General features: G+C 41.4%; 1 protein-coding gene across 1 annotated transcript; it reads right to left on the bottom strand.

Annotated features, from left to right (window-relative positions):
• Positions 1 to 615: 615 nt before the first annotated feature.
• LOC124273160 lies at positions 616 to 21,374 on the bottom strand. Its single transcript, XM_046708382.1, has 5 exons — positions 19,960 to 21,374; positions 7,269 to 8,490; positions 5,710 to 5,781; positions 5,150 to 5,215; positions 616 to 4,667 (listed from the first exon to the last, which is right to left on the bottom strand). Exons 1-5 carry the CDS (start codon positions 21,079 to 21,081, stop codon positions 4,009 to 4,011), a joined length of 3,141 nt encoding a protein of 1,046 aa, XP_046564338.1. The 5' UTR covers positions 21,082 to 21,374; the 3' UTR covers positions 616 to 4,008.
• Between the last annotated feature and the right edge of the window lie 1,581 nt (positions 21,375 to 22,955).

Genomic DNA, 22,955 nt, shown 5'->3' with positions numbered 1-22,955 from the left:
TGCGGTGGGGTAGTCGAGTGGTTAAAGCGTTCGCTCGTCACACCGAAGGCCCGGGTTCGATTCCCCACATTGGTACAACTTGTGAAACCCATTTCTGGTGTTTAACGCTGCACCCAGCTATTTGGCGGCGGTCTTTAAATAATCGAGTCTGAATCCGACAATCCTGTGATCAACAGCATGAGCATCTATCTACGTAATTGGGATACGATGACCATACCACAGCGAATTTGAAATATGTTATTTGTTATCGCGATGGCTCAAATTGGCTCTGAATCAGTATACTGTATTTGAGTGGGATACCCACGTCTGGGCATGGCTACCACCGGAAAACAGGAATTAGTTCTGGGATTTGTACAAATTAGCTACACGCACGAGTAGTAATCACGCGTTGAACCTCATTTTCTTCACAGAAAATTTAAAAAGATGTCATGAGGTAGTGGCAAAATAACTGCCATAGGGACACTGAATAAAGCAAAATTTTATGACAGGCAATGTCCGAGTTACCCGATGGCTCATTCCATTCCTTCCGGGTACCCATCTGTGCTACTTGTTGGTTAGAGGCAACTTTGGAAATGTATAGGTTGCTACAAATGTATGAAAATATGACAAGTATTGTTTCTGAAAATAAATATTTTATTTCTCTCACCATGACGCATTCTCACAAGTTACATCAAAAGGCGTACTGTACGCGTACATGTTGTGTGTACACCCAGTAATGTAACATTGACATGACGTATACACTAAATGCAGGAGCATAGGCACGGTGTTTATCTCTAACGGATCATCACAAACATGTTCATCGAACCTCGAATAACTCAGAAGTATTCATGTATGTATATCCCTTCAAATTCGACACAACAGTGTTTATAACTATTATATATAGTGTGAAAGGGTTGAGTGATTTAACATCTTTCGAGTAGGCTATATTATTTTGAGTAGTATATATTATTGTCATCACCTTGCGACATACCAAAAACTCTGGTTAAGACCTGAAAAATATTAATGGCTGCATGCCCGTTTACAAATTGGTGTATCATGGATGAATAAACGGCTGTGCTGATATAAGTGAACTGTAGAAATGACCCGTCGTAACAGGCTATATGGTGACGCGTCTACGCGTATAGAAACTACCTGTGAACCATGTGTTTGGACGTCCCTGTCCCAGTCTATATCACAAAATCGTCTCCTTTTTAAATTATCAAATATAATGACGTGACATGTTGCAATATAGATAACCTGGTTTGGCAAAAATTGCAGTTTGCATTAGCCCTTTCGGAGCTGGCGCATACGCAACACGGTTTTTCGTCAACTAAATAGTTTACAACTGTCCCAGTAATCTAGTTCACAAAACCCCTCGTCATCTAGTTAGTTCACACCATCCCTAGTCATCGAATTAGTTCACAAATCTCATGGTAATCAAATTAGTTTAAAAAATATAAACATTTGTTGGCATTTTTCATATATTTATATGGAGCGCCACCATCCGTTTTACACACGGTAGTAAAAACACATCTAAATTGTCGTCCTAAGAAAAATGTATATGAACAATAATAAAATAATGGATCACACAATTTACCTTCATAACCTCTTTGTATATGTGTACTTCAAATTAGGCATACTTCTTTGAAATAAATTCTTGCACAAAGTTTTGATAGCAAGTTGAGATAACAGCAATCATCAAATAATACACCTGGTGTATTTACTATAAGGCTGCAGTACATCCTGAGCGTACACTATAAGGCAACGCAACAGTACATATATTCTCACACATGGACATATTCACAGTCCATGTTCTGCATTGCAGTTATTGGTATAGAAATATAACGAAATATAATTGAAATATATACAAATACTCGGGCGTTGCGCTGTACCCATTACAATAAACATATCGATACATGCACACTCAAACAGCAATTTTAAATTAGACGTTAATAAACATTTGTGTGAAGAGAGACAGCCTCGATCCCATAAATAATTCAATAAATATTATGACAGTCCACTGAAGGAAAGTCTGCTTTCACATCACCCATTTCCATGTTAAATTCGGTTGCACTTTTTGACATAACCCGTTCTCTCAAGCCATGCTGACCAGGGCTTCCTTTCACAAAGCACTAAGGTGATCGTAAGTCACTAAGGTAACCTTAGTTCAATGTTAAAGAATGGCAGTTAAGGTTAACCTTAGTAAAGGTTGTTTTGTGAAAGGAGGCCCTGATCCATGCGCTCTCCACCCATTCTTTAACATTGCACTAAGGTTACCTTAGTGACTTACGATCACCTTAGTGCTTTGTGAAAGGAGGCCCTGGGAACAGTACTCCCCACGTGACTAAGACAATAATTTCGTTTCGGATATTTATCCCATTGAAGCGGAAGACAAACGATGGGTTTGACGGGATTCGTAAATTCTCGAGTTAAACAGCTGATGACTTCCACTCATGCAATTCTTTTGACGATTTTCTGGTCACACTGAAACCCTTAGAAACGTGATCTGTCATTGAATCCGCACACCCTAGTATATCACCAGAGAACTTAGATCTGATTTCATTACGATTGAGTCTTGATTTTCAAATCGAACATATCTTTACATAATTCTTTCCACGTTTGTATGATGGTTGAAGTGGTTTAAAAGTCGCAATAAAAACGAAATACGATCGTCCGACCTAATCATATTTGGATATTGATAAGAAAAGGTAACATCTTAATGTTGTATAAATCATTCACGCAAACAATAGAGTTAAATACATTTCCACTCGCCGTACAAATATGTTTATCATTACATTTCAATGCCATGTAAAAAATATAAATAAATATTTGGCATGAATACCGTGAAAGCCCGCAGTGTACTGAATCACTTGTCTCACTTTTATACAGTAAATATAGCAAATATCAAATCTCTCCAGTCACACATTAAAGAGCCTTTACAGTATATGATGATATTTGGCTCAAGTAACATGGCCACCTCGCCTGATATTTTGACGAAAGAGTAAACTAATTGTTCTGTTGTAAAATATATATTCATGACCATACTCTGAAAATACCTTCTTGCAGATTAGGACAGGTAAAAGAAATAGTAACTATTTTAGCATGGAATAATATATATCTGAAAGAAAATTATATGTTTTTACTTTCCAGTAAACAGAATATGTCGTCACTAAATATTCAATGATATTTTACATCAGAAGTGTGCTCTTAATACACTGGCCTGACAACTCTCGAACACTTTAACTGGTAATTCATGATCATCTCGAGATACGCATGGTACGTCATGCTACTAAAGGTCAAGGTCTAATTGTTATTACTGCGTTTCTCGAATTCCTCGATATTCAATATTTAGGGAATAACCATTTGGTTTTTGGGGGGTGGGGTGTCACTACCCTCATCCAGCGATTATGGAATGGTCCCCTAGATCGTAACAGATTGTTAAGCTAAAACTTGTCACTACTAAGTGACTAATTTCATTTCACAGCAGACCATTTGACAAGTGTAGATCACCTGGTATTTGAAATGATGGTGTTATATGTTGCGAGAACAATCAGAGTGAAGAATTGAAAAATGTTTTGGAAACAGGTTTGTATCTCGAATTACATTATATCTCGAACTGTAAGATTTCGTTCGTCAAATTCGAGACAGAGAGAGCTCACTGCAGGTTGTCCAGGAATAATCTAATTTATATCTCTGAATCATGCCGTGGTGCCATACACCAGGTTTTGTTACAGTTGTACTCTCCTGGGTAACCTAATAACTTTGGTTGTTGGTGTGTTTCAGTCCAAGCTGATTACAGATCGGATACTCAAGTTCTGTAGCAGTACTGTACTCGTTGCCATATTCTTCCTGGCATGTTTGATGTTATTGAATTACTTGTTTCGGAAACTCCAACCATAAAAGAGTTCTAACCTGACAAATATATCGGTCTCTCTGACACTTCGCTTGTATCGAACGACGGATAACTCGATAAACATATTATCATCCCCAGGGCTTCGAGTAAACATGATTACATTGTCCGTCCTAATCCTATTTTTTCGGCGCTCTCTCTTGATCAACAACTTTCGTCAACAACTGAAACAGCTCTGGTGTGACCTTGACCTTGTCGGCCGTGTTCAGCTCTAGCTTGACGTCGGCGTACGTGTACCTCCCAACGCAGAATATCGACCACAGAGGTTTGTGAACACTGATCCTCTCGGCTTTACTTACAACCGTGTTGGAGATCAAATCAAGAACGTGGAGACGACGACGATCAAAATCAAGTAACATGCCAAACTGGAAGTCTGTGCTCACACCAACGGCGTTCTTGCAGCCACAAAAATGCGCCAGATTTTTGCAGCAATATTTGATTTTGATGCAAAGGTCATGGTGAAGATCGCATCCAGCCAAAACGAGGCTTGAATCAATTCTTTGACTGAGGGGAGCATCTACGGGAGTACCAGTCAATGCGGCCTCAAATAACATCTTGTTATCAGGAACACGCTGTTTAATGTGAACCTTGGTTTTCACAACCCACATCATGAATCCGGTCCCGTCCAGAGCCGTGTCCGCCATTGATCCGGGGTAGGCGCGCAGACGACATCCGGTGTTCGGTAGGGGGCGCTCAGGAGCGTAGTTGACCATTACGCCCTCTGGTGTGACTGTCCTATCTGAGTGAAGTGTCTGGAGATCGAATGATAGTCTAGGGCCTGAAAAAAAGTCAATGGGTGAGAGGTTTTGATTGAATACAAGTTAATTATTTGCATGCTCAGATCACGACTTCCCATTAACGAAACAATTTAGCCTATTGTTCGTTGACGTTTTCCTCTCTGGTGAAATACATGAGAACCAGGATGGAGATGCGTGCGCAGAGATTGAATGAAACTGACGCGAATCTTGGTATTCTGCCAAAGGAATCCGCTAATTATGTGTGGGCTTAACTCTATGTGGTGATTTACGGTGACGGGGCCACTAGTGCTAACAAAACGATTATATAAGTTTGATATAGATAGATATATTACGAACATATATGGGTTGCGTTTATTCAACTTACAGCAAATAAATTATTTTAAATTACATATATATGTAATAATACGTATTCTCAAAACTGTGCACTTTGTGTCTGATTACCTCCCTTTACATGTATTTTCTCTTGAATTATAACTTAACCAGTAAACAAATTTATACTTACAGCTTATTCGGATTGCTCCTCTGTCTTCACTTGCTGGAATCATGATGACCCGGTCGTCATGGCAACCTGAAACAGATATTCATTATTCAAGGAATGACGCATGCTATGAACAGTTATGTTTCCCTCATTATTAGGTTGAATGTTGTGTAGGTCAGAGCCAAGAACGAATTTCAATCCCATAAAAATGTAATTAGTTGATATAATTCAAACCACAAATTGTTCCGACACGAGAAGACCTTTCAAAATCGATACCAATACGTACATTTAAGGAAGGGCAATGTCTATTAACATTTGTCAAATTCGTTTCGTTTTCATAAGTCCCAGGGCTTCGAGAAAAGGAGATTACATTGTCTATCCTAGTCATCTTAGCAATGCGCTTCTTGTACAGACTAATTTCTACAATACACGCATACATCATTCACAGCGATAATCGTATAACGTATTGCGTCAGAGATTTAAGTGGTCCTCATTGGGATAACTGGCTTTCTGCGTGCGGAGACTATTTCAAGCTTGAATCGATCTGACACGGTTTTCCCACGTCTGACGTGTTTGTTACTCACAGACGATGTCCTTGACTGTCTTGACTTCCTTGCCCTGTTCCTCTATGGTGGTGGTCACATCCAGGTCATGCCCTGAAACAATTCGTTAGTTCTATGTACAATGTACAAGTTGGATCAAGCCACGCTAACAGAGTTTCAGTTTCATGAGTTCGTGAGTGAGTATAGTTTAACGCCGGTTTTAGCAATATTTCAGCAATACCACGACGACAGCGGACACCAGAAATGGCCTTCGATCATTGTACCCATGTGGTGATCGAACCCGGGCCTTCGACGTGACAAGTGAACGCTTAAACCACTAGGCTACTCGACCGCCCCTAAGTTCCATGATAAATTTGTACGAAGAACATAGATATGCTCGTACACGGATGTTGTCATGTTTTGTATTAGGTCGGTTCCGAATGACTGATAAACAGATGTATTCTCCTCTTTGGATAATAACTTGTTATCTCCCCATTCCGAGGTTATCGTATGGACCATGTACACGGATAAATAATATTCGTCTTATTTTCCCAAATTCTTAAATTTCGGTTGATACACAAGCCCTGAATAACATTTGGTCTTCATATTTAATAATAATATGAGTAGTACTTTGTTTCGTATGTTTAAGAATTTTTTTTAAAATGCGAATGCTATCGGTAGGGAAGGGCATGCTAACCAGGCAAACATCGCTGATTTACAACGGTCAGTTTATACAATTTTTATAGCTATGTTCCCAAATGGGGAGGCGGTGGGGTAGCCTAGTTGTAAAAGCGTTTAAGCGTTACGCCGAAGACCCGGGTTCGAATCCCCACATGGGTACAACAATGTGTGAAGCCCATTTCTGGTGTCCCCCGCCGTGATGTTGCTGGAATATTGCTAAAAGCGGCGTAAGACCAAACTCAGTCAGTCAGTCCCAAATGGAATCGGTTCTTGAGGTATTCTATTGGACTAACGTTTTATGTTTTTGAAGAAAGAGTATACTTGGGTTTTAGTGGGAAGATGACATCTAGGCTTCCTGAATCCGTATCTTATTTATAAATTTTGATGATATATCTAAAGTTTGCCTTAGACTTATACGTTCATTTGCAGGAGCAATGACGAAGGGCATGAACGTACTTAATAACAGATGCATGGTACTCTTGAATTTGAAGCGTGATTTTCCTTTTAATTCAAGTACAAGTGGTTTGTGTTGTATACCATAATCGTAATGGCAGGTATGTAAAGTCCATATCAGATCTTTCCGGTTCTTAATCAATTCCGTGTCAATTCAGAACTGTATACATGTATATAAATTACTACCCGTGAAGATCTGGGTTAGAATTGATCTTCAGTAATCCATGCTTGTCGTAAGAGGCGACTAACGGGATCGGGTGGTCAGGCTCGCTGACTTGGTTGACACGTGTCATGGTATCCCAACTGCGTGGATCGATGCTCATGCTGTTGATCACTGTATTGTCTGGTCCAGACTCGATAATTTACACAGCGCCGAACTATAGCTGGAATATTGCTGAGTGCGGCGTTAAACAACAAACCAACCATCCTATAGTTACTTTTGTCAGTACATTGATGAGGGCACCTACCTTCTGGGCGCAATGATGGTTTCAACTGGATCTCCTCTCGTCCCTTACGTCCTGTCGGCTTGTAGGTGACAACCCGTAGCTGCCCCGCCGTCTTCAACAACGTCTCCACCATATTCAGATTCCAGGGAGAGAATACAACACCCTGTCGTGAGTTGTGAATTTGGCCATTTGGAATGTCAAGGGCGTTCTTGAGGGAGTTGGACACCATCGGGAAGAGCTGCAAGAACTCAACGTTGTCGGCCTTAGTTTTATACTCTTTTGCATAGTCGGTCGCTGTGTTGAGCATGGACAGGCGACAGTCGGTAGAATCGGTATCCACCGTCGCAGATGTTGTAAGCGTGGACGATTCACCTTCCACCTCATCCAACAGTTCTGTACGACGACGTTGCATGACATCCATGAGGTGGTCGAATACTTCATTGATGCTCTCTTTGGCGGTTGCTTCAGACACAACGTTGCTGTCCGACCTCAATTTCAACGATTGGCCGTAGTCTGTCAAATGTCGGTGCTTCTTTCGTGCTTTAGACAACAGTTTCCCAGTCTGCTTAATCCTGGCGCCGAAGGCTTCTTGTATTGTGAGAACATTGTGTGTGTCTCTGTCATGCCCGTCTCGAATACACATGTTGCATACGACCTGTTTGCATGTGGTACAGTACAGTGTAACCTTAGAGAAACTATGATCTTTGCAGTAATGTTGTTTAAAGTCCTTGAGCTGTCTGGCCTTCAGATTGGTCACCGCTACGGTGCTGTGGCGTTTCGTCTTTGTGTCCTCCTTGTGTTCGTCACGGCATACGTCACACATGTATCCATCACAGTTCTCGCAAAACCACGTGGACTGTGTCTTCTTGCAGACCAAACACGGAAAGGTCATCCCCTTCTGGATGTGTTGGAATTCCATGGTTTTGCTCCTTATCAGCTCAACAGGCAGATCCACTGTCCCTCCATCCACAACGGACTCGTCGATGACGTCAATGGACTCGTCTGTTTTGTTGGCGTTAGGCTGGGTAATGGATTGTCGACATACGGGGCAGCGGAGGTGCGAGGAGCTCTCAAGACACAGCTTTGATGCGCACGCAGAGCAGATTGCGTTGAGACAACAGCCCAACATCCGGGGTTCACGACCGTTCATGGTGAAAAGATGTGTGCAGAACAGACAACGGAGAAAACGGGTCCGTGGGTCACAGTTCACAGTCTCTGACATCGCCATCTTGAATAGCTGGAACTAAGAATCAAACAGAATGTTAAGTCATTTAGTGAAGTCAGCTTCACACCAAAGAATGTCAGTTTAATGTGGGAGAAAGGCTCGAAACTATATCATACACTTCAGTATCACAAGTGAACGTTCAACCCGTGAAGATCCGGGTTAGAATTGGTCTTCAGTAACCCATGCCTGTCGTAAGAGGCGACCAAAGGGATCGAGTGGTCAGGCTCGCTGACGTTGTTGACCAACATGTCATAGCATCGCAATTGCGTAGATTGATGCTTATAATGTCATTCACTTGACTGTCTGGTCGAGACTCAATTATTTACAGACCGCTGCCATATAGCTGGAAAACTGCAGGGTGCGGCGTAAAACAACATACAAACAAGAGAAGGTTCGCGGTGCAACAGGTGTTCAGCAACCCATAATTGTCGTACGAGGTGACTGAACGGATCAGGTCGTCCGGTACACCGACTGGGTTGGCGCATGTCATGGTATCCCAATTATTGTTGGGAATAGGTTGAAATCTCACAATTGATGATTGCTTCATTACCAACGAACAATCATCGAAAAAAATTGGTTAGCCTCATTTTTCAGAATTTCCTATCCAGGTTGTTATTGCAGATATGTATTTATAACATGATGCAACTTGCTACTTTAAAGTGATGACTAATATATCATGAACATAAACGTCCTGGAGTGTTAGAGAAATATTCAGTCATGACTTTTCAGATAGTGAAGTGAACTTCAGGCCATGACAACTTCTAAGATACGTTCCATTGTCAAGTATTTCAAAGACTAAAACAGTAGTTCCAAAATCGTTTATGTTCGATTATGAGAAAATGTGATCAATTGCTTGGTCGTTTGGTCACTGCGACCAATCTTCGATTATTTCAATTAATCGGAACACCACTAATCCCAATTGCGTAAATTTTATCATATAACTGGAATACGGTGGAGGGCGTCGTCAAACAACAAACAAAAATTACATTGGTGATGCCCAGGACCACCGTTGGCTTGATCTGTTACTGGTGGAAACATGCAAATATACGGCATGGTATCCATTATGACTTTATTTAAAGGGAAGGAGTGTTCTGTGGTTATGTGGCAGTGTTATTCATTATGTGACAGTGTTATTCATTATGTGACAGTGTTATTCATTATGTGACAGTGTTATTCATTATGTGACAGTGTTCCATGTGTAAAACATTGTACCTGTGGGAGTTCAGTAGTAGCAGTGTTATTCATTATGTGACAGTGTTATTCATTATGTGACAGTGTTATTCATTATGTGACAAGTTATTCAATATGTGACAGTGTTATTCATTATGTGACAGTGTTATTCATTATGTGACAGTGTTCCATGTGTAATACATTGTACCTGTGGGAGTTCAGTAGTGGCAGTGGCTTGTTGTATGTAAACAGCACCACCATCCTCTGACCCAGACTTTTATAACCCGTGATGATCCGGAATTGGTCTTCAGCAACCCATGCATGTTGTAAGAGGCGACTAACGGGATCGAGTGGTCGAGAGGTAATTGAAATTAATATTCCCATATATACGCTTCGCAAATATTGCTGTGCTTACAGTTTATGAAGAAGGTCTTACAAAAATATTTTTGCAATATTTTAATGTTACACATATTTCAATATATCATCGTGACCTGGCATGACATGGCCACATGGTATTATCAGGGTTGAAATACTCGTGATGTGTTAAACAACGCGCAACAGCTGCTCAGGCGATAACAGATAACGCACGAATCAGGACGTTCGTTGTTCAAACCTGTTTTAAATATCAACAATATTTCTCTAAGCGTCACAGCTGGGTTACAGATAGTTGGGTTATATTAATTTGGGTAAATATTTGTTAAAATAGTTTGTCTTTAGTTTGTTTAACAACTTTCTGAATCTTTGATCAGCGTGTTGTTCTCACAAGTAGCATACAATGCAATCAAGAGGGACACACATATCTTTCAGGACTAAACTGCGACTTTTTATATGTCAATTGTGACATCCGATGCCCACGACCTGTTTAAAATGACCAATCAAATCACTGCATTGTTGAATGTCTCGTGCAAACATCATTTGTCAGTTAGTTGGAGTTAACGGCGCCTTGAGTGAATGAGAGAGTAAGTGTGGTTTTACGCCGCTTTGTTTTTAGAGCAGGACATGTTTCAATGTTGACAATTCTTGTTGTATATTGGATACATTTCTTGTGCGACCTGACCTCCTTTTAGCAATATTCCAGCAATATCACGGCGGGTGACACCAGAAATGGGCTTCACATATTGTACCCATATAGGGAATCGAACCCGGGTCTTGAGCGTGACGAGCGAACGCTTTAACCACTAGGTTACCCCATCGCCCTAACGGCGCCTTTGGCAGTATTCCAGTTATGTCACGACGTGTTCCTTAAACTAAGGTCTCGGGTTTTCACTACTGTGGTGAAACCCACGAAAAATGGTATGGTGCAGCACAACTAGAAACATTATGAGGGCCAGCCAATATGCAAGGGACGCAATTCAGGTAAGTTTTGCATATGTCTGTCAATATCCCCGTCGCAGTTCCTCACTCATATTGCAAAAGTCCGCTAACTTTGCACTGGCTGGTTTCCTGGGAGATTGTGTTTCACAGACAGCGGGGGACGTTCATTCATTCATTCATTCATTCATTCATTCATTCATTCATTCATTCATTCATTCATTCATTCATTCATTCGCATTCATTCAAGCTATATGGTGCCGGTCTGTAAATAATAGAGTCTGGACCAGACAATCCAGCGATCGACAGCATGAGCATTGATCTGCGCAATTGGGATACAGTGACATGTGTCAACCAAGTCATCGAGCCTGACCACCCGATACCGTTAGTCGCCTCTTACGACAAGAATGGGTTGATGCAGACCAATTCTTCACGGGTGTCGTTATCACTGAGATACGGGTAGTGTTCACATGCTAGATAACATATCAAGACAACCTATGCCTACATGTAGAGGACGGAGTATGACCCCTACCAAGCGTATCGATCTAGACGAGAACGAATCGCTGAATAAGCAGGATGAAGGCTTATCACTGTATTGTTATCGTAGACATGGATGCTCCATCGACCAGGGCGCTTCGATAGCATTACCAGGCCCATACCCAGGATATGAATTTTACATTGCGCAGATGATTGTCAGGCGATGATATAGCTTTAGCATTATCTTACGCTCGATCGGGCCATAACACATCAATCCCCAGCCCGTACCTAGCGTTTATCATTATACAAAGATGGATATTTGAATGGAAATTGATACTATATTATCTGAGTTATGTTGATTCGCGACAGCCCATCCCAGGGTTCAATGCAGATTGTGACAAGTACACTGTTGATTGTTGAAGACTCTCATGTGATCAGTTGATCAGAAATATCGACGACTTATATACAGCCTACGAACTATATACCGAGAAGCTTTTCAGTCAATCAAATATCCCCATACGCCATATGTCATTTCCGGTATGAAGCAAGCTGTCACGCGACATCTGACGGTCAGATACAGCCTGGCCAATGCTACCTCGCTCATTATCGATTACAGCACGAGAAATCAATGCATACCACTCGATAAATATTATTCTCTGACATATGCCTACAGTAGTATTCAAATACTGCGGTTTCAAAGAAGAAACGATTGGCTATTTCTGTATAACGCTAACAGACTGCATGAAGGGAGATCCGAGATAAATTGACGCCATATGTTAATATTATGTACCGCGTTCACTGAGATTTACCACTGGGATGGCATACACATGGTACCTACCTGTATATGCTACCTGCGGTATTTGTACCAGTTCCAAACAGCGCCGCTCCTCGACATAACGTCTGACATATAGCACTACACCTCGCTATAACACATATCAGCAAATATGGCAGGAATTGTATCAAAGCATGAAACAAACATGATTCTGTAATCCAGGAATCTGTACTTGTCGAAACAGTTAGCAAACAGAACGGAGACTGAGGTTCAACATAAACTGACGATATTGACTGTTGAGGTTCGGCGTCTGCTCCTAACTCCTTACCACTACCGACGCTGTGCGGAGCCTTGAAAGGTAATATGGCCCGGAATGCACATCAATGCCACAACAAACTGATTCGCGGCGATGATTTGAAAAACAAACATTTGTCTTTTGTTCTAATCAACAATGGGGGTCAGGGGTCGGCAGGTGTCAAATACCGCGACAGATAGGGAAATATCTCGCGGTGGATGGGACATCTTATCGCGAGGCTGTCAATTCAATTATGCCATGGACATTTGAGACTTGCATGGTTACTGCACGAGCTCGTGCTAACAAACAACTTTGACATCAACACAAGACTTGGGGAAGGAAGTTAGAAATGGCTGTATTGACATGCTGAATGATGACAGATTTAAGAATGGCAAAAATAAATATCTATATTATCGAGATGAATTTCTAGACGTGTTACAGACAAACCCTCAGCGATATTGTCACATTAAAAAGGGTTGTTGAGGAATCCTGTGACGTAAGATCGCGAGTAAATATTAGTCTGTGTTGTGCTACACAGCCGTCTGAAGAAACTGGCAAGACTGCTACTTCTACTGCCATTTCGATCTCGTAATGTCGGTGGCATCTCGATGTAATGCCACCGTTTTGTTTCAGAAAATAATCTGAATGAACCTTACTAAAGGCACAGTCAACATCCCTGTAAGAGTGAGTGAGTGAGTGTTTAGTTTTACGCCGCACTCAGCAATATTCCAGCTATATGGCTGCGGTCTGTAAATAATCGAGTCTGGACCAGACAATACAGTGATCAACAGCATGAGCATCGATCTCCGCACTTGGGAACCGATGACATGTGGCAACCAAGTCGGCGAGCCTGACCACCCGATCCCGTTAGTCGCCTCTTACGACAAGCATGGGTTACTGAAGGTTCATTCTAACCCGGACCTCCACGGGTCCCTGTAAGATATGTAACCTAGCGGTATATACATGACATTTATATATATATATGTATACCTATAACGCACTTCTTGTGGCAAAAGCTATATCGTGGTATGATAGCAATTTCTTCAGTAAAATGTGTGTGTGTTTGTGAATGCTTGTGTGCGTACGTGTTTGTGTTTGTGTTTGTGTTGGTCATGGCGTTGTCACTGGGCCATGTCTGACACTAGCAGTTAATGGGCTTCATTAGACACTTACTGTCATGTTGAATGTAATTGGATCATGATTGAGATGGCAACCTGGCTATAATATTGATGTAATTGTGTCATATTTGGCATGGCCATGTTTGACAATAACTGTCATTGGTTCATGTTTGACATTGTCATTGGGCCATGTTTGACATCGACTGTCACTGGGCCATGTTTGACATTGTCATTGGGCCATGTTTGACATCGACGGTCATTGGGCCATGTTTGACATCGACTGTCACTGGGCCATGTTTGACGTTGTCATTGGGCCATGTTTGACATCGACGGTCATTGGGCCATGTTTGACATCGACTGTCACTGGGCCATGTTTGACATTGTCATTGGGCCATGTTTGACATCGACGGTCATTGTGCCATGTTTGACATCGACTGTCACTGGGCCATGTTTGACGTTGACAATAATTGTCCATGTTTGACATCGACTGTCACTGGGCCATGTTTGACATCGACTGTCACTGGGCCATGTTTGACATCGACCATCACTGGGCATATTTTTCCATCGACTGTCACTGGGCCATGTTTGACATCGACTGTCACTGGGCCATGTTTGATATCGACTATCACTGGGCCATGTTTGACATCGACGGTCACTGGGCCATGTTTGACGTTGACTGTAATTTGGAAAACTGCTGTGTGGCGTCAGTCAACAAGCAAATACATTTTCATGCAAATGTTATGAGTACATGCATCCCTTTTCGCGAACACCTGGTGTCATCACTGTTTTTCAGAGACCCATTCAAATACTTGGACGCCCAGTTTGAGCGGATAATCGTGATTCGGTATTTTTATACTTTAACGTGTTTCTCAACCAGACTGACACAACGTAGTATTTGATTAAGGAACGGAATGCTGGAAGAACGGCGTTCCGACCTTTTCCACTTTAGTAAAACCCACAAAGACAGGTCTAGTATTGATAAATCGAGAAACATAACCAGGGCAAACCGGGATTTGAACCAACGATGTTAGGTTTCGTTTGTGAGAGATGTTTAATGTTTGAGTCATCCATATTTACTTCATAAAGAAATAAACGTATCCATCGACAGTTTTTCCTGATGTGATGGCTCATCCCGCTGTTACAGGATAGGCCCATTACTATATGCTATGTACCGCGTGTATATGCATAAGAGTCTGGACCATATATCTTTCTACTTCAACCCAAATGCGAGCAGCCCTGTTGTCAGCTGGGATCGCCACAGGAAGGCTCCACGCAGCGTTATGTCATTCCGCTGTCAATTACAGCAGCCGATAAAGGTTTATACCATACATATATAGCCATGGGAGTCGCTGATATGATTGCTCGAGGGCCGCTGTGTGGAGATTTCACCCCCAGACGATAATATTCGGATTCATTTAAATCTGATTTCGTTCACTTTTATTACCCGGAATATTGCACTACCAAGGTATTATCATTACAATTCAGATTTAACATGTGATATTTGTAAAAGGATGGGCAGTGATTGGGCATATGTCGCGTGTTATGCTAGGTTCTTAAAGGCGGACTTCAGGCTGACACACAAGGCTTGTATCTTTCAATGTAGACTAGAGCAGTCCACACTGCATTTAGATCGATGGAAATAATCCCGTACTATCTTTAACAGCCGAACAAACAGAGGAAACAGACACATTCATATAAAAACGCTGCTTCCATTATGTAGACACATTATGACATAGAGGTATATTTTCGTAAGGTTTTATTCAACACGCATGGAACTAGGAAACACATATAGAATTTCAAATATGTTTTAATCGATATGTAAAAAGGGGCTGATATCGGCCTACTGACCAATTTGAAAAAAAAACGTTCAGCGATGAGACAGGTTTGACTCCAAATAATCACCCAACCCCACAAATCAATCGACTCAGTTTGATAATTTGAGAGAAAGTTGGGATGGTTGGTTGGTTGTTTAATGCCGCACTCAGCAATATTCCAGCTATTTGGTGGCGGTCTGTAATTAATCGAGTCTGGACCAGACAGTCCAGTGATCAACAGCATGCGCATCGATCTACGCATTTGGGAACCGATGACATGTGTCAACCAAGTCAGCGAGCCTGACCACCCGATCCCGTTAGTCCCCTCTTACGACAAGCATGGGTTACTGAAGATCAATTCTAACCCGGATCTTCACGGGTCAGGGGGTCTGTCTTACAGTCCCTGAACCACTTTTTCTTTTCCCAACTGCTAAGGCCTATCTGCAGTGCTAAAGCCCTAAATAAAGCAAGTCTAGATTTCCTCAGGTTCAGGGAATATCTTGTCTCCCTGGGGCTCCTTTTCAATTAAAATGAGCTTGTTTGTTAGTATCAAAACTGTATATATTCAGAGACTAAGCGTTAGTCTAAGGGGTGATGAGTATGGTCTAAAGCCGGCTTCTGGTGTGACGGTATTACAGTTTTATCACAGCGTGTCCGCTTGGTTTTGCAGGTGAAGCTGAGGAGCGCAGATACTACGCTGACAAATGTAGAAACATAACCCTGGCGAGCCTGGGATTCGAACTCACTATCAATATCATCAATGGTGCCTGGCACACCAAAACCGCACCTCTACACACGACTGTGCCACCTGTGCTCGTGCAAAGCAAATGACAAAGAATGTAAACGTGGCTATTTACAAATCACCAACAAATCCTGGTCACAATCGATACTGAGCTATTTACAAACCACCGACAAATCCTGGTCACAATTGATACTGTGCTATTTACAAGCTACTGACAAATCCTGGTCACAATTGATCCTGTGCTATTTACAAACCACCGACAAATCCTGGTCACAATTGATACTGTGCTATTTACAAACCACCGACAAATCCTGGTCACAATCGATACTGTGCTATTTACAAACCACCGACAAATCCTGGTCACAATTGATACTGCGTTATTTACAAACCACCGACAAATCCTGGTCACAATTGATACTGCGCTATTTACAAACCACCGACAAATCCTGGTCACAATTGATACTGCGCTATTTACAAACCACCGACAAATCCTGGTCACAATTGATACTGCGCTATTTACAAATCCACCGACAAATCCTGGTCACAATCGATACTGTGCTATTTACAAACCACCGACAAATCCTGGTCACAATTGATACTGCGTTATTTACAAACCACCGACAAATCCTGGTCACAATCGATACTGCGCTATTTACAAACCACTGATAAATCTTGGTCACGATCTGTACTGTGCTCCGCTATTTGCAAACCACCGACAAATCCTGGTCACATTTGGTACTGAGCTATTTACAAACCACCGACAAATCCTGGTCACAATCTGTGCCAAGACTTGACCTAGATAATGCATAGATACCATGAGGTCTCACACATTGCCTTCACCTACGGGAGATAACCTATCGCCAGGGGTCTTCCAGTGCAGGACCCCAGGCGGAATGCGCAACTGTGACGTCATTTGGGTTACTTAATTTATGCTTGGCGTGTATGATCATAAACATCAGTCACAATTTATCATAATGACGTTGTAAAGCTATTAGATCACATATGGAAGGCGTGTTAACTGTTTCATGACGCCACGTGTACAATGAACATGAAAACCAAATGTAATAAATATGACCGCTTTATCAAAATAAAATCCACGAATATAATACAAACACGCCAAAGACGTACAGGTCAAATGTTTGTACAAAGATAGTCATCAATATTCAAAAGCAAAAAATTGTAACCAGCACGATGTAAAAAATGCGGTAGAACATAGTTGCTTAAGAGAAAATAGACATGATCGCTCCGGGATTGATTATATATCTAGGGCAATGTTAAATCACTTCTTAAGTAGGGATCATTATTAATGACCTCTGCTCCGGGTCAATACAGCGATACATATACTACTAACATATGTTACGGATCACACGATTTTTTGTTATATTACTATATTCAATCGATTCTTATTATAATTATCATTTATTATAGGATATTTAAGTAGCGCATATCCATGCAACTAATACATGCTCAAGGCGCTGGAGTGTTCCCTTGATTAACGGATGTCTTTTTTGTCTGGCATTGTTTTAACCAACTCAGCTCCCTGGGGAGTATTCAACTCATGCAGCCTGTTAGGCGCAGCGAGTTATCACACATCCTCATCCGCACAAGGTACCCATTTGCAGCTGGGTGAACTGGGACACATAGTCACAGTATTTTGTCTGTGATGAACAAATCAACTACAGTAATCTGAAAGAATCGGCTTGTCATGCAAGTTTCATTTCAGTTGTCATGTAACACCTGATGTCATGAGTAAAAGTGAGTGAGTTTAGTTTTACGCCGCTTTTAGCAATATTCCAGCCATATCACGGCGGGGAACACAGGAAATGGGCTCATAAGTAAAAGACGGACACTTGCTTTATATGTAAAGTGACAACACTTTCACTTTCAAACCGACAAGTATTGTTACATCAGTATGACGTGGGTCTTATTGTCCCTCTCCGTAATATCAGCCTAATATACCTGACCCTCATACTGAAAATGTAAACATTAAACTACGGTTATACCGAACTGGTGTTCGTTATAACCGTACTTTGTTGCATGCGTTAGACTAAAATATAAAGCAAGTGTCCGTGACCACATAAACAGTTTGTAATATCCGTCCGTTAGTTATAAGGTGGGGCGGTGGGGTAGCCTAGTGGTTAAAGCGTTGGCTCGTCACGCCGAAGACCCGGGTTCGAATCCCCACAGAAAAATACCACGGTGAAGCCCATTTCTGGTGTCCCCCGCCGTGATGTTGCCGGAATATTGGTAAAAGCGGCGTAAAACCAAATTTAGTCAGTCAGTCAGTAGTTATAAGGTTGTTTGTTATATACACAGTGTAGTGTATAAATACTTCAGATAAGTCTGTGATTGTTATTAGTAGACACAGGTGTCATGACGAGGTGATGGAGAGGGCCAAACTCTACCTGGGTTTCAGGTTATCACCAGTAGTGTGCACCCTGCCGCCTGTACATGTGCCATTATCACATACTGTTATCTAATGTATTCGTGGTACGCACAGTTATTCTTACATTAACTGTGTTTGTACCATCAGTGGAGCTTCGTGATAGGGATATGTTAACAATAGCAGTCACATCTCGCACTGAGCTGCACGATGCACTTAATCGTAGTTCATGAACACGGATCGTGAACCAGGACGCTTTCTGGTTCAAACACCCAGCACTGTGTTCGATAAGAATGTGGAAAAACGATCCATTCTGATTGATGAATTTGAGGTTTCAAATCTCATTAAAATCTGATCTCTAACAGAAAGAATAAGTTTAAGGCCACATGTAGAGCTACTTTAATCTTAATCTTTGCCTGTAGCTATTTGGACATGATGGTGTATACAGTTATATAGTTGTTGCTCGCGTTTGGATTAAAAATTCAATATATCAAGGATAAGTGTTGAGGTAACTGAGCTACACTTTGAAAATATTGTAGCTTTATCTCTAGTTCTTCTTGTGACAAACTCTGTCCCTGTCGACACACACAAGTATTCAAGGGTTTTACATAGCAGTTTTAGACAGATTAAAGCTATGTTGTGGCGGTCTGTAAAACAAGTTGTGCATGTAAGCAAACCAGTGGTTGATAGTGTGAGCACTGAACAAACGTATTGTTACGGCACTGGACGTATGTTCCCTGGTGGTCGCTCATTCTGACAAATATTTTACGCGTACTATCTACTGAATTTGAAGAATTGTTTCACTTCCCTCATCCCAAGTAACTGTTTGTAGAATCTTTACAAAAACACAAATTTGTTTGTTTATTTGGTGTTTAACGCCGCATTTGGCAATTTCCCAGCTATATGAAGGCGGTCTGTAAGTAACTGATTCTGGACCAGACAATGCTGTGATTGACATCATGAACATCGATCTTCGCAATTGGGATGCGATAACATGCGTCAACCAAGTCAGCGAGTCTGACCACCCGATCCCCTTAGTCGCCTCTTACGCTAAGCATTGGTTGCTGAAGACAAATTCTAGCCAGGATCTTCACGGGTTTAAAAAGCTCAAGGGCATTACTATCATACAATAAGTCCTTAAATCAAAACAATGTTGGCCCGACTAATTCTCTTTGAGCTATGATGTCATATTCCAAAACGTTTGTCAAAGCAACTGCGTATATGATGTTTCTTTGTATGCCGATACAACATCTGCATGTCATTAATTCATACGAACAGGAGTTTGTGCAGTGCGGTATACGTAAAAATGTAAACGTTCAAAATCGACATGTGCATCTGGTTCTAGTGTATGTGGATTTATACATTATATATATATATATATATGAAAGTAACGTTAAACACCTACCTGTTTGACTTGTTCCTTCCAAGCCTCGTTTTCCTCAATGATCCTTCTTGGGGTCATGGCGTTCTTCGGTGCCTGGGTAACGTTCTTGGGAGTGATGGGGGGTATGTCTGGTGCTGAAGGAGCACTTGGACCCCCCTTTGGGTCCGGTGTGGATGTAGCAGGAGGGGCTGGTTGAGGGGATTCTGCGATAGGAAGCTTGGATGTTGACTTTTTCCGGATCGGACCTGAGTTAACATCTACAGGTGATGGTGGACATTTCTCAAGTGGCGCTTGTTTCCCGGGTACAGGGGGTTGTGTTGTGAACGGAGACGTGTTTGGTACATCAGATGGCGTTCCACTGCTTACAGGCAGTTTCGACTTCGACGGTTTTCTTTTGAGAACACGTTTGCTGGTGTCTGGTGAAGCATTGCCGTTCGCTTTGTCTGACGTTGAAGCGTCAGTCGATTTATTCCCATTGAGCAAAGATTCCTGTTTCCCTTTGGTATTCTTGGACAGAGGTTTTGCACCAGGGCTCGCTGGGGAAGAGTTACCGCTTGACGTTCGGGAGCTATTGCGAGAGAGAGGGAGCTTTGTAGGTATAGAGGCAGTTCTCTTGATTGGGGTTTTCTTAACGCCGTTAGATTCTTGTTTAGCGAGAGATGTTGGAGCTGCGTTGAGAGAGAGGTTATTGTCTTGTTCTGTGGCTGAATTCCCGTTAATATCTTGATCACATTGTTTCTCGGTGTCGTTGTTGGTCTCAAGTGGGGCTTCCGTCAACTCAGGTTTGGCATCCACCTCTACATCGTGTTTCGCGTCATTTTGTTCACAGTGTTGCTCTGGTATTGAAACGACGTTGGCGACAACGTCCATGCCTTCATTCCTCGAAAGATTGCCGTTTCCATTCACAGATGCTCCGGAACTAACTTCATCCTCTTTATGACTAGGGTTAATGTCATCTTTCTTGTTAATGACCTCAATATCAACACTGGACGACATGTCTTCCTCCGGACAAGTTTTCTTTTCACCATCACAACGTTCCTCATTTTGGTTTAGATCACATCCTACGTCACTGACAACCTTTCCAGATCCAACATCACTCGGAATTGAACCCAAATTCAAATCTGCATCTCCCGACCACTCCATCTTCCCAAAGTTAAAAACCTTCTCTCTCTCTCTTTGAAATACTAGTCCTTCCACCGAAGACACAAAGAACACCTAGATTTCCTTCACAAATGCTCCATATCTAAAGGCAGTGTGAGTTCAATATTACATACACCTTTCCTCCACCATGCTCGGTCCTCCTATCATAACTGCAGTCACTGGCTGGTGCAAGCTTACAGGTGTATTGACAGTTATATCCTGGTCAGGCGATACAGGACTTATCTCCAGCCCGCTTGTGTCTGTAATGGTGTCAGAGGGAGACAGGGACCGAGATATGGTTGCCAACCATGCGTGATCACCAATCATCTATCAAAACAAATATGAAATATGAAGGGGCCTTTAATGGGTTTTATTCAATCAGTATATAACTATCAAAATATTTTATGAGTATTACAGATCACACCATAGTAAATACAAACATATATATTAAAGAGTATGCTTATAATAGCTATGTTTTGACTTTTGAGATAATTATTCAGTTAATGTGAGGCTACATAAAAATTATAAACCATAAAAATATATAATTATATTCTATAAAATAATACATATTCGCTGGTAAGTATCTGTCAAAATATTTTATAATTATATAAATACGTAGTAACAACAGCTATATACTTAATATCAACCATTATCATCGATCCGTGTGTAGTATATATCTCGCTTAATGTGGTATATATCATTATAGAAATTGCCACTCCATTTGTTCACCCTTGCAGGGCCTTTTCCATTGGCTATGCTCCATCGAGTTCGTAATCACAGTAAGTAAAGTAGCGTAATGGTACATCTGGCCTAGTAAATTGCGTTGCTGCAAGGGTCGCTGCAGGGCGATGTGTTCGCTCCATTGCTTTTCTCCCTGGCGACAGATTTCACTGTCATCGGGTAAATGTGACTTTTAAATTGTTCAGGTGGTTTGATCATTGGTTTGTCTCGACTTTTACTTCTTTTTTCTTATCATCAATCAACATATTTAGGACATATCGCCTCGAGCTACGCAAACTTATATCCCTAATAACTCATAATCATATTTACGATATCGCCTTCCTGTCTTTCCGACAAAAACATGTTGTGATCTTGACATTTACGTTCATATCAAACCCCAGTAGGGTGTGACGCTAATGGCCATTTGAGTTTGATTGACTTGGAGCGGTGTATGAACTCAATGTTCACTGCGAAAGTGAATATCATGATTCATAATTTATTCGCGAACAGCAACTGATTCTATTAGATTTTTAAGCTCCGTTTAGTCAGAGATTTAGTTTTCTCAATATATATTCTGATATCTGCAACAGCACAGATATCTATCATCAGTTTCGTAACGATGTGTGAAATCTACCGAGACTTTACAGCTATTACAGTTATGCGTATTCTATTTATAAACTGTCCCTCTCGGTACCTCACGTCAGACTGAGATACTTTCTCCTGCCCGGCAGATATATATGATACACAAATACGTATATGCATACATATACCATGCACAGCATGCTGTACACACACGTGTATACACTATACGTGTCATGAACATGATTATACAGTACAAAATCCCTGAAAAACATGCATACATCATACGTATCATATGCATACATCATACGTATCATATGCATACATCATACGTATCATATGCATACATCATACGTATCATATGCATACATCATACGTAGCATATGCATACATCATACGTATCATATGCATACATCATACGTATCATATGCATACATCATACGTATCATATGCATACACCACACAGTCAGAAGCGGTACATCTACAAATCACAGATTAATCTACGGAATAACGCAAATAATTAAAAATGTCAATGGCATTAATAGTAACGGGAAAATGTATGGATGTCAGTTTCTGTA

Source organism: Haliotis rubra, unplaced genomic scaffold, assembly GCF_003918875.1.
Source record: "Haliotis rubra isolate DU_JTF1 unplaced genomic scaffold, ASM391887v1 Scf1032, whole genome shotgun sequence".
Taxonomy (NCBI): Eukaryota; Metazoa; Mollusca; class Gastropoda; order Lepetellida; family Haliotidae; genus Haliotis; species Haliotis rubra.
Note: the sequence above shows the minus strand (reverse complement) of the source record. Positions and strands in the feature narration are given on the sequence as shown.